General features: G+C 46.9%; 1 protein-coding gene across 1 annotated transcript; it reads left to right on the forward strand.

Annotated features, from left to right (window-relative positions):
• Nucleotides 1-3553: 3553 nt before the first annotated feature.
• Nucleotides 3554-10042, forward strand: LOC140398477 (galactoside alpha-(1,2)-fucosyltransferase 2-like). Its single transcript, XM_072487200.1, has 2 exons — nt 3554-3716; nt 7576-10042. Exon 2 carries the CDS (start codon nt 7637-7639, stop codon nt 8693-8695), a length of 1059 nt encoding a protein of 352 aa, XP_072343301.1. The 5' UTR covers nt 3554-3716; nt 7576-7636; the 3' UTR covers nt 8696-10042.
• The last annotated feature ends 3368 nt before the right edge of the window (nt 10043-13410 follow it).

Raw genomic sequence — 13410 nt, forward strand, 5'->3', positions numbered from 1 at the left:
GTCCGTATCCCTCTATTCCCATCCTATTCATGTATTTGTCAAGATGCACCTTAAATGTCACTATCGTCCCTGCTTCCAGCACCTCCTCCGGTAGCGAGTTCCAGGCACCCACTACCCTCTGCATAAAAAACTTGCCTCGTACATCTACTCTAAACCTTGCCCCTCTCACCTTAAACCTATGCCCCCTAGTTATTGACCCCGCTACCCTGGGGAAAAGCCTCTGGTATCCGTAGTGGGCCATATCTCTTTCTGGAACATGATGGAGGAGTTTAACATGGTTCGGGACCCTCCTGTGTCCCAAAGGAACTCTACGGGGTGTCCCCGGACTGTGCCTGCAACTACCGGTCTTCTGGACTTATCCCAAAGGGTATCGCAGACCCAAGTTAGGGAGCCCGAACACCGTCAATCAGTGCCACTCATGGTCGAATTATCTGGTCGGGTGCTAACATTGTGAATGGGTCGGGTATTGTTTCTGGGGGGGGGGGGGGGGGTGGGGGGGGGGGGGGTGGCGTTTGAGTGCTGTTTCCTTTGCTGCTTCGGGGGGGCTTGACATTCTTGGGCGGAATGGCCTTCGTGTCCGCAATTATAGCATTCCTATGTCTTGCGGTGTTGCGCTGTACCTCTGCCTTCATTTACCCATGCGGGGTCTTGGTGTGCCCTTACTGGGCTCATGGTGGTGTCTACTTTCTCATGCTCTGTCTTTTTCTGAATGGACTGTTCCCAAGCTCTGGACAATCGTTTCAGAACCCACACTTCATTGTGTGCTGTGTCTGAGGGGTCATAACTGGCGCATACCTCCAGTCCTGCCTCTGTGGCATGGGACACTAACGTACGGGTCCATTTGGCCGTACTGTCTGCTGATAAATGGGCGCGGGCTAACTCACCGAATACCGCAGTGAAATGGATCCAAAGGCGTCCAGCAAACGCTGTTGGATGCTCTCCCTTTTTCTGCCTGCAACGGTTGAGTCCATCTACCGGGTCTCCTCTGTTATATCCTATGGCGTCTAAAATGGCTGTTTTCATTTTGTGGCGGCTACCCACTCCTACATTTTGTGGGTCGGGAAGGGCTGAACTAACTGAGGGGTCCAAGCACATAACTATGAGCTTGACCTGCTCCGGCTCACCTAAACCATACATCAGGGTTTGCTGTTTTACTATCTCGATAAAGTGATGTGGATCCGATGTGGGGTGGAACGTTTCTATCTTCTCGCGGGCGTCTCGTAACTGGGTGATCGATAATCGGGTGGTGTACACAAAATTGGGTTGGCCTTCCGTGGTAACCCTGCGCTGCGTGGTATTGGGTTGGCTACTGCCTGTGCAGTCGGTGGTGCGGGTGCTTTTCTTTTCGGGGCCTGGGGTCTCTACTTTGATTCTCGGTCTCACTTACGTACCGTTGGGCCGTTTCACTAAGTTCCTGCCAATCGGGGCCATCTTCCTGGTCTAGCTGTGGGCCAAAGGTATCTCTAAACCCATTTTGAACTGATAGCAGGGATTGCAACCTCACAATTTGCTGCCTGCATTTGGCATGGTCCACTGAACTCTGTCTCTGTTCCATTGTGGAACTGTGGAGAGCTCGGAGGGCTGCTTTTAAATCATCGCATTGTTTCTTTAACTGCTGTACCTGATTCTCTGTCTCTTCTCTTACCAGTACAGCACGTTGTGTGTCCTGGTAGGCCTTATCATACTGAATTTGGAAGCTGCTAAGGTGGGCGAGACAGGATTGATGTGTCCTCCTGACATCATCCATTTCCTTGTCCTTCGCTGCTAACTGCTCCCGGCGCTGTACATTTAATTTCTCGCTTTCACTTAAATCTCCCTCTCTACTTTTCTCCTCCTCTAGTTGCTTGCGGAGAGTCCTCATGACCTCCTCTGTGCCTCGCAATTGTGCCAGACAGGACACGATGGCCATCGGCTTACGAATCTTAGTCACACTCTTCTTATGGATCTCGGTCAGGCTGTTCCACCAAGTCTGTCCTCTGCTGCCAGGACCTGTCTCTTCATTCGCGCAAAACTCAGACCATAGGGGCCATCCTGTCCCCTTTAGGTACTTCTTGACCTCTTCTTCCCAAATGGGACACTGTTCTGATCACTTGGTCGCTGCGACCTCGGGCTCTTGTGGGTGCATAAGGCGATTGCCTTCATGGCCATTCCTACAAATACTTCTGTCTCTTACCGGATATTTGGAAGAAGGGGGAATAAAGCGGTGGTGCAAACACGGGTACGGCTTAAGCTATTTTCCGGTTTACGCAACTCCCGAAAGTTTCACGCAACAAAATGTAACGAGTTTACCTTATATCCCTTTGTTAGTACGCATGCAAATTACACACTTCCGAATTCTGGAGGTTTGATCGATACTGCTTTCGCTTGTGGTTTCTTTTACTTTGCCAATTTGGATTCTAATTCAAATGCTTCTGTGGGTTCTCTCGGAGTGACACGGTCACTTCTGGGTTGAGTCCCGTCAGTCGCCAATCACTGTTGCCGATTCTTTTTCTACGTGGTTTTCTGTGACTTTGTTCCAATTAGGGCAATCAGTGAATTTGCCTTTCTTTCTATGCTATCTATGTCCAAATGATTAGAGTCGCCAGGTATCGAATGATACCACCACAAGTTTCAACCGGCTATCGATCAAAGAGCCAAACACCAGTTAGTTAGTTCAAGGTCAAGGGCACTTTATTTACACACAATTAGTCATGCAACATAAACACTACTAGTTAACTACACCTATCAGCTAAGACAACCTGTACTTAACTTTGGGCACCCAGCTAAGGTCAGAAAACAGTGGCCGCTGTTCAATTCTGGATCTCTCGGGTTCGAAGGGGTAGTTGCTGCTCATCAGTCTGGTAGCGGGCATTGAACTTGGACTTGCGTCTGGTGTTGCTACGATTGGCGATGACCGTGACTGGGGTACCAAGGCCAAAAGAGAGCGAACATATGACGAAGTCTTCTTCTTATACTCAGGGGTTTTCGCGCTCTTTTGGGCGGTCCTTCGATTTGGGCCTTACTAATTGGGTGGTCCCTGATCACTCCGTTCGATTCCTTAACCAATAAGTGGGCGAGGATCTGGATGGTTGGGCATGTCCCAAGCGGTCACTGACCCCGTTGTTTGCGTTTTCCTTGAACAGGGAGTGGCGCCGAAATGTCTGGGACTGTCCCGGTTGCTTGAGTACCAGTCCTTTGTTTTGGGGAAGATCGGCCATCAAATGCTAATCGGCCTGATTAACATGCTAATGGGACGGAGTTTCGATACCGCCTGGACTTTTGCTGACAAACATGCATTTCAGGCTCTGGGCCTGCCTGATGCTTGGCTTGTCCATTTTACCCGCCAGTCTTTGCAAGTTCCTCTGCACCTAGTTGGAAGTGGCCATCCCAGATGGCCACAGAATAGTCACATGTTGAAAAGTTGGATGGAAATTGGCTTGAAGCTCTTTTAACTTCCTTGTTTTGACATGCAAGGACACTTCCTGCTCATTGAGTATGGCCCTCCTTCCTGGAGTCACCATTGCTTCAAAGCATTTTGTTGATATCGAATCAGATTAACACTGCTACAGGGCAAGGGAAAACCAGCTCTGCACATCTGACTAAAGAAAAGCAGCAGTGGAGTGAAATAGGCAAGGAAAAACTTGTAGACGGAGACAATAAGGAACATCGGCAAAGACAGCGAAAATATGGGAAGGAATTGAAAGGAATGAAGGTGCGAAGAAAATAAAGTAATTGAGGTGAGCAAGTTACAAATAAAAGTGAGGGAATTAAGAGGCTTTGAATGTGGGTGAGAGGGGTCATGTAGCTTCTACCATTCGCAGGCTTGAGAAAATAATTGTGCATTCAAAAATTAATACATTAATCGCCAAAGTTGACATTAATGCCCTAATTTTGATTGATGCATTTGATTCACTTTACCTGTAGCAACTGGCTTCTGCGGGAGTTTGTTTGCACGGCATCAACTTGGTTCAATGTCTTTCTTCTTCCTAAATACAGATCACACATGCCCAGACTTTTATTTTCTTATCCTCTATTTCTAATTCTTTACTTTGTTGCGCAATCCATCCTTCACAATCGCCATTCAGGCACAACAATTGTTGTTCAAACATGGGTTTGTCTATTTCGAACAATTTTCAGTTTCTGTACTGAGAACTGAGCACCACCAGAATAATTTTCCAAACAGATTAGTTTGCTACTCTGCACAGGCTGAGTCATTTTATAATTACCTCCATACAGATCCAGAGCTGAATGTTGCCAATAATGAGGTGCTTTGTGATAAATCAGCACCTTTTGATTTGAGTGGTGGCCTCTGTGCAATGGGAGGGCTTAACAGCGAAGACGTCACACACACTTTAAACTGGAGATGGGGTGCAGTGAGACTGAGTGCTTCAATCCAGCAATTTGTGACGGGAACGAATTTGGTGCAGAAAGGGAACAGGCGCTGCCTGGCCTTTTACAGAAAAGGAATCATCTGAGTGGGAGGCGTAGATATTGCAATGGGAGTGTTGAAGCCCAGAGGCATTCATAACACATTCAGGTATGCAGTTCACCAACACCTTCTCTTAGGGGTGGACAATAAATGCTGGTCTAGGCAACCACACCTATACCCCGTGAATTAATTAAAAAGCTAGACAGGTGCAATTGATGATTTACTGAGTCTCGAGACAAACCCACCCTCCACCTTTCCCATCCCCATAAAATTGGAAAGTAACATCGCAATCTCATATTTTTGGTGTGAATGCCTCCTTTCCATTTTCCCTTTTCTTATGAAGCTTTTGGCTGTCAGCCTTTATTGAGTGATGTATTTTACAAGGACCCTGTCCTGGTGAGTCTTGTACAGATGCACTATACAGGAATGGTTGATCCAAGTATGAGAATGAGGAAGATCCTTTCAGCTGAAGCCAAGCCTCACAATGTTCACCTTATTGTTCTGTCCAGCACTGCACATGTATATACGAATATGCCCTATATGAGCACACTAATTAGGAGCAGGACGAGATCAGTCGACCCCTTGAGCCTGCTCTGCAATTCAATATGATTATGGCTGATCTTCTTTCAATCTCAACTCCACATTCCAGCCTACCCCTGATGAAACCTTCGCACCCTTGCTTATCAAGGGTCTATCTACCTCTGCCTTAGAAATATTCCATGAATAATATTTGTTGAGGGGATGTCGACTTGACTGGCTTGTCCAGCCTATAATGCCAATCCCTAATTACAGGTTGCGCGGCAGTTCAGAAGTGAGTTAAGTGTCAACCATATTGCTGTGGATCTGGATTCACAGGTAGACAGACCAGGTAAGGGTAGCAGATTTTCTTCCCCAAGGGACGAGTTCCATCATTGGACTTTTAATTTCAGACTTTTATTGACTTCAAATTTGACCATCTGGCGTGGTGGGATTCAAGCCCGGGTCCTCAGATCATTACCCTGGGTCTCTGGATTACCAGTCCAGTGGCAACACTGCTGCCGTTAGAGGAAAATAGTTGCAATGACTCACACCCCTTTGAGAGAAAAGGCTCTCTTCACATCTGCATTAATTGGGCGACTGTTTGGCCTGGCATCTCCACAATTAACGACCAGTAGCAGCATTCCCGATGTGGCGGTGAGTCCAGCATAGGGGAGAAAATGGGAGCAGCTGCCGGCCCCGATCCTTTTCTGATACTCCAGTCATCTGCTGGCAGCGGCATCAGGTTTCGCGCCCCTATTAATGGGTTGGACACCAGATTCTCCACGCCGGCATGACTCTCCAGCCCTCTGGCATTCACGCAGGTGTGGATTGGTACAAGTATATGGCAGCGTGGCCCTTACCCGTGGACCTCACGATCAGCCAAGGGGTAAATATTTAAGGTAGGTGCCATCAAAGTCCACTGGAGGGTGCCACCCCTCCCCCCCCCCCCCCCCCCCCGCAACAATGCAACTCCTGCCCACCACACTCCCCCCTGGCAAGTAGGGGCATCCTCCATTCCCCACCATGGGGTTTGCTGGTTCACCCTCTTCCGTATGACCGCATGAAGTTGTCCATCCCCTGCTCACCAGAGACACCCGGCAGAGATCCGCATCAGAGACCCCAATCACACCCCTCCACCAGAGACCCCATCAAGCACCTCCATTAGAGACCACCACTAGAGACCCCATCAGAGACAGCAACCAGATCCCCATCAGAGAGCCTCATCAGAACCCCCCCTCCACCAGAGATCCTCATGAGTGACTCCCCAACAAAGACCCTCCTAACAGGGAACCCTCATAGTAGTAAACCCACCATTGCAGAGAATCCCTATAGCAGAGAACTCTCCATATTAGAGAAAACACCATAGCACAGAAAGCAGCCCCCCCCCCCCCCCCCCAAGCAGAGAAGCCCCCCCCACGCATCAGTCTCCCCTGTCTGAAAAGTAAACTGCAGTCCAGGCACTGATTTCTCACTCACCCTTGCCTTACACCTGCTGCCTCAGACACATGGTTAAAAGAAGCAGCTATAACTTAATACAATGCCAAAACCACAAAGCAAGGCTTTAAACCCCCTCAGGTTTTTTGATTGGCAAGGCCTCTATTCACTTCAAAGAGCAATAGCTTTTAGTAGTCTGTAATTGACAACTTCCAGACAGCCAGATGTGTGGATTGATTATTTTCAATTTCCTTGATACTTGAATGGATCTCAAGTAGCCTGCTGTGAAACTAATTGTACTGTTTATAAACATCTGGCTATTAACACATCAAAATCCACAGATGCTGCCGGACCTGCTGAGATTGTCCAGCATTTTCTGATTTTGATTCAGATTCCAGCATCCGCAGTAATTTGCTTTTCCCTTTACCTGACTGGCTGACAGTCACACCATCCAGTCCCTGACCAATGACCAACTCTAAAGTTCAGCGGAATCTGTGGGAAGTGATCGCAACGTGGCAGAAAATGCAACTGTGGTGCATTTGGTTTCCACTTCCCCCTTCTCCGTCTTTTTTGCCTTCCTCTTTTTCCCATAATGGCTTCCAGATCCCAGGAACTACTGACTGGGCCCTCATAATTGCAAAGTCTCACAAGAAACAATATATTAGTGCAAACACGGAGACGCTTTTGGTTCTGTGAAGAATAATGGTTTACCCTAAAGTGTTCCATGGTACATCAATGGTTCTCATTGCAGGTTCTCATGCCTCACGTGGAAGGTGGGAAGGGGATAGAGGACCATGAGTGGGGAGGGCACATCTCTCATTAAGCAGTTATCTGGGGGATAAAGTTCCCCGCCTCTGCCACAGAATAACTTTGTTAGCAAAACTATCAAATCTGGAACATGATGTGGAGATGCCAGTGTTGGACTGGGGTGGCAAGAAGTCTTACAACACCAGGTTAAAATCCAATAGGTTTGTTTGGAATCACTAGCTTTCAGAGCGTATCCCACCTGATGTAGGAGCTACACTCTGATAGCTAGTGATTCCAAACAAACCTGTTGGACTTAAATCTGTAACAGTGCAAGGCTGTGTTATTCAGTTCATGTCAGATGCTAAACATATTAACAAAGGGGTTCTCCCAAGTCTTAGTATGATGCCAATCATGATGTTAAATCTTCAATCCGCAAATGACGCATGACTTTATATTTTCACTTTCAGAATCTCTGCCTAAATTGAGGAAATCAGAATTCGAGAATCACAGCGTGAAGAGGCTGTGGAGATGGTTAATTCAACCAAACATTGCATTTGGCAAAGCAGGACATTGTTCATGTTCTCAATATTAATATTAACTATCATAATCTACAGATTTCAGTTTAGTTATGGTAATATGAGAACCAAATATCTTCAGCTTTTTCAAAATGTAAACATGGCATTGCAACACAAAATAGAGAATACTGAAAGGGTGAATATTTATTTGAAAGGAATTTGGACGTTTCGATCTGATGGACGACTTGGCAACCAGATGGGGGAATATGCAACATTGTACGCATTGGCAAAATTGAATGGTCACCAAGCATACATTTTGCCTGCCATGGCCAATTACCTGTCCCCTATCTTCAGAATTACCCTTCCGACCCTCCATGACAGTGTGAAAAACAGAATAACTTGGAAAGAATATCATGTCAATGACTGGATGGAGGATCAGTACCGCAATATTCCAGGAGACTATGTTAAATTGACTGGATACCCGTGTTCATGGACCTTTTATCATCATATCCGAGAAGAAATTCTCCGTGAGTTCAGCTTTCATGACTTTCTGAAAGAACAGACCAATACGTTCCTTAGACGCATCAGAGGGGAGCGAAAGAATGTGACGTATGTTGGTGTTCACGTTCGAAGGGGAGATTACGTACATGTCATGCCAGATATGTGGAAAGGAGTTATAGCTGATAAGAAATATTTAGACACAGCAATGGCTTACTTCAGAAATAAATACAAAAATGTTGTTTTTGTCGTGACAAGTAATGGAATGGATTGGAGTAAGGAGAACATCGATAAATCCAAAGGAGATGTTTTCTTTTCAGACGATCCAAAGCAATCCAGTCCAGCCGATGACATTGCTATCCTTGCTCATTGTAATCACACCATAATGACAGTTGGGACATTTGGTTACTGGGCCGGCTACTTGGCAGGTGGGGAGACAATTTACCTCACAAACTTTACTTTGCCAGAATCACCATTTCTAAAGTTATTTAAGTATGAGGCGGCATTTTTACCCGAGTGGATTGGACTTCCTGCTGATCTCTCACCTCTTCTGCCCAATGGAAATGGCAAATAATCCAAACAGATACACACCCTTCCATCTTCAAAGCTCCAAAATTTTAGATGGTTCATGTTTAATTACTTTTCCAATTTTGAGAACACCAAATTGAGTTTCTGGCGAGTAACCTGTGTTAATGTTGCTGAGGTTGTTGACTGAACAGCATTGAAGGGTGAAGGATTTATATAGTTCACAATTGTTTAAATAGCATGGAGTGTACTGTCAAGACATCTGTAAGGTTAAAATAAGCCAAATGCTGTGGATGCTGGAATCTGAAACAAGAACAGAAAATGCTGGAAAATCCTAACCCGTCTGCCAACATCTTAAAGCGCACTTCCAGGAAGAGGATGAAAATTGAATCTCATTACCTTTCTTATTTCATTTTTGCTATGTGCAAGAATGAGAGGCTGCCACACCTAATTATCTCACAATTATTATCAACAGTACAATATCTCCAGAATAGCACAATAGCCCTTTAATATAGAAAGAATATTTCTTAATATTGATGCTGGAAATCTGAATTGAGAACAGAAAATGTCACTGAACCTGCTATGTCCAGGATTTTCTGTTTTTAGAATATTTATTGAACGTTCAAATAAAATATAAAAACATTACGGGATGAGGGCGTCACTGGGCTAGGTCAGCATTTATTGCCCAACCCTAACTGCCCTCCAATTCAAAGGGCATTTGAGAAGTGTCCGCATTGCTGTGGAACTAGAGTCACATGTGTACCAAGTAATGATATGTAGACTGACATGTAACTAAGGGGTTAATCAGAACACCTGCCTGTGGCACGCCCATGAGAGGGCATTACACAACTCATTATAAAAGCAGACACACACTAGACCCTCCCTCTCATTCTTGGCAGGGACTGTAGGATGAGCACCAGAGTAGTTTAGATCTCAGGCTGGGTCACCACATGTGGCCTAGATCCCAGTTGTACAGTTAGTCATTATCACTGAGTTACTAGAGTTAGATCAGCTGGGTGTTTAAGAAATGTACCTTGAAGAAATGGGTGTTTATCAGTGATGCCAGAGAGTGGGTGGAGCTGGGATATCTGCCAGCTTTTTACTTTTGTTTTAGGCTGTTTGCTGCAGGGTGTGTTTTAGTTTTGTTTTCAGTGTTGGAGCTGAAGCCAGACCAAGCAGGTGTACTGCTGTTCTCTCTGCCATCAAAAGACTATCTCTTGATCATTTTGTCTTCTGGATGTTGTTTGGGAAGTTATTAAGGATTACTTAGTGTTATATTCTTTGGGGGTTGTATTTGAATTAATGGTTGCTAAGATGTTCACTGTATGGTATAAAAAGGTCAACTTGAGTTCATTGAATAAACATTGTTTTGCTTTAAAAAATACTTTTCCATTTCTGCTGTACCACACCTGTAGAGTGGGCCGTGTGCTCCCCATACCACAATCGAGTAAAAGTTGTGGGTCAGGTGAACTCCATGATACACTTTGGGGTTCTCTAAACCCTGGCCCATAACAATGGTCAGTAGCAACTTATATTAATCAAACAGCATAACATAACATACCAGACCAGGTTCTGATGGCAAAAAGAGGCATGAGTGAACCAGATCGGTTTTTGCAACATTGGTTCCAAGACCTCATTCGGCTTTCAATTCCAGATTAAAATTTTACCTTCTGCCATGGTTGGATTTGAACCTGGGTCCTCAGATCTTAACCCGGAGTCATTAGATTACTAGTTTTGTGACAATCCCACAATCCCATCACCTCCCAGATTGCATCCTGAAGTATCCAAAACCAACAATTGACTCCGAAAGCAATTCCTTCGCCTTTGTCACTTGGGTGGATAGCTGACAGAACAGATTATTAACCTGAATGGAATACTGGCCTTTACATTGGCTAAAGCAGCACTGACGTCTGTGTCTGTAAAATTCAGACACATTAACCAAGTTATTATTCAAACGATTTACCCAGGTGCTCTTATTTACAAGGTGATCAAAGGACAGACACAAGGGCCGAGATTCTCCGTTACCCGGCGGGGCGGGCCGTACCGGCAGCGAGGAGTGGCGTGAACCACCCCGGCGTCGGGCCGCCCGGAAGGTTCGGAATCCTCCGCACCTTCAGGGGCTAGGCCAGCACCGAAGGACTTGGCGCCGCACCAACCGGTGGCGAAGGGCCTCCGCCGGCCGGCGTGCGTTGGTGCATACGCGGGAACACCAGCGTGTACTGACGTTATCCCAGCGCATATGCAGGAGGGTTCTTCTCCACGCCGACCATGGCGGACCATTACACCGGCCGGTGTGGAGGGAAAGAGTGCCTCACCGGCACAGGCCCGCCCGCGGATCGGTGGTCCCCGATCACGGGCCAGGCCACCGTGGGGGCCCCTCCCGGGGCCAGGTCCCTCCATGCCCCCCTTAGGACTCTGCAAGCCGCCCGCAGAGCCAAGTCCCGCTGGTAAGGACCTGGTCTAATTCACGCCGGCAGGACCACCCGAAAACGGGCAGCCAGTCGGCCCATTGCGGGGCGGAGAATAACCGGGGTGGCCGCTGCTAACGGCCCCCGACCGCCGCAGTGCGATTCCCGCCCCCGCCGAAAAAACGACGCCGGAAAATCCAGCAGCCAGCGTCTGGGCGAGATTCACCCCGCCCCCCGGCGATTCTCCGGCCCAGCAGGGGGTCGGTCGGAGAATCCTGCCCAAGTTCACAATTCACCCCAAGTTTATTTTCAAACACAATATAACAGTTTATTGCCCCTGAAATCCCAACTATCAGATGCCTAAGATTCTTAATACTATCCATGCCGATGAACTGGATAGGGCTGCGGGTCCAATCTGAGTCTCGCTCTTCTCAGGACTTGCGTCTGCCAAGTTGGGTCTAGCACGTTGCTGCCGTCTGTTCTCTGGTCTGCCATTGAGTCTTCTCAGCTGCCTCTGCATTGAGTCTTGGCTGGTGTAGGTCCCTAGGTGTCTGATTCTTAGCCCCCGCTTCGCACACGTCCAGAAGTTTCTCTGGCCCTCGGCCAATGAGGTCTGGGGCGGTGTCACAGCACCCAAAGGAGTTGCCGATTTCAACTCTGCAGGACATCAGGAACGGCCCCACAGGGTCCCATCTTTGGGTGCATTCTCTGCACATAACCTTTTTGCACATATGGTAATGGTGGGTAGCTAGGTGCCAGAAAGTCTGGCTTAATCTGGGCAATTCACAACAATCGATCCACTTGAATGCGACCAATTTTCTTCCAATGCCATGTTGACAGAGCAGGCCCAGGCTTTCCCCGGCTGTCTGTCTCTGTCCAGTATATTCAAACTTGGCTGTTCAAATTCCCATCAGGCCCTGTCTGTGCTTCTGACTGTGGCTTTAATTTAAAATGTCCAATTCTTAATTTAAAGTGTCCAATTGCAGGTGGCGCCTAAAATTCAGGCGGTTGACCAAGTCACCACACTGACATGAAGAAAACTAGAATCCAACACAAAGTCAAGCTACAGCTGTGCTAAGCCCTTAATAGAGCACACTTGGAGCACTGTGTTTGAGATCTGGGCACCACATCTTATGAAGGGCATATTTTCCTTGGAGGGAGTGCCGATTAGATTTACTAGAATGCTACCTGGAGTCCCAAAGAGAGACTGAACAAACGAGGGTTGTAAACTCTATAATTTCAATGAGTAAGGGGTTGATGTTTTCAGGATATTATGGGTAACTGAGTTCAGAGAGAAACTATTTCTGCTTGACAAATCTAGGGCCAGTGACACATAACCTAAATATTTGAACCAAATGTTTCAGGTATGATAGGGAAATCCTCCATACGTAAAGGGTGTTCTGCGCTTGGAGCTTTCTTGCACAAATGGTAGTTGGTGCTGCATTTGCTTTCATTTGAAATCAGAGCTTGAAGGATTCAGGCACAAACCCCGTTATGGCCGCTAAAGCTCACAATTCTATCATAATGGCCTAACACTCAGGAAGGATTTCCCACCCTGCTTTTCAGTGGGTGCGAAGACCAGAGTGGGTGGAGAATCCAATGGAAGGCCCAAATCAGCTTTACGCTGGCGGGATTTTCCATTGAGATTGTCACTGCCCCCACCAATGTCGCAATGGGGAGTCCATAAGACCATAAGACATAGGAGCAGAATTAGGCCACTTGGCCCATCGAGTCTGCTCCGCCATTCAATCATGGCTGATATTTTCTCATTCCCATTCTCCTGCCTTCTCCCCATAACCCCGATCCCCTTATTAAACAAGAACCTATCTATCTCTGTCTTAAAGCCACTCAGTGAATTGACCTCCACAGCCTTCTGCGGCAAAGAGTTCCACAGATTCACCACCCTCTGGCTGAAGAAATTCCTCCTCATCTCTGTTTTAAAGGATCGTCCCTTTAATCTGAGATGGTGTCCTCTGGTTCTAGTTTTTCCTACAAGTGGAAACATCCTCTCCACGTCCACTCTATCCAAGCCTCGCAGTATCTTGTACTTTTCAATAAGATCCCCTCTCATCCTTCTAAACTCCAACAGTCCTCAAACGTTCCTCATACGACGAGTTCTTCATTCCAGGGATCATTTTTGTGAACCTCCTCTGGACCCTTTCCAAGGCCAGCACATTCTTCCTTAGGTATGGGGCGCAACACTGCTCACAATACTCCAAATGAGGTCTGACCAGAGCCTTATACAGCCTCGGAAGTACATCCCTGGTCGGGAACCCATTAACATACATTAACGTGTACTTAGCTGGCCTCCCTGCTGGATCATTGCCCCATGTAGGGAATTTTCCAGAGATTCCGG

Source organism: Scyliorhinus torazame, chromosome 21 (assembly GCF_047496885.1).
Source record: "Scyliorhinus torazame isolate Kashiwa2021f chromosome 21, sScyTor2.1, whole genome shotgun sequence".
In the NCBI taxonomy this organism is placed as follows: domain Eukaryota; kingdom Metazoa; phylum Chordata; class Chondrichthyes; order Carcharhiniformes; family Scyliorhinidae; genus Scyliorhinus; species Scyliorhinus torazame.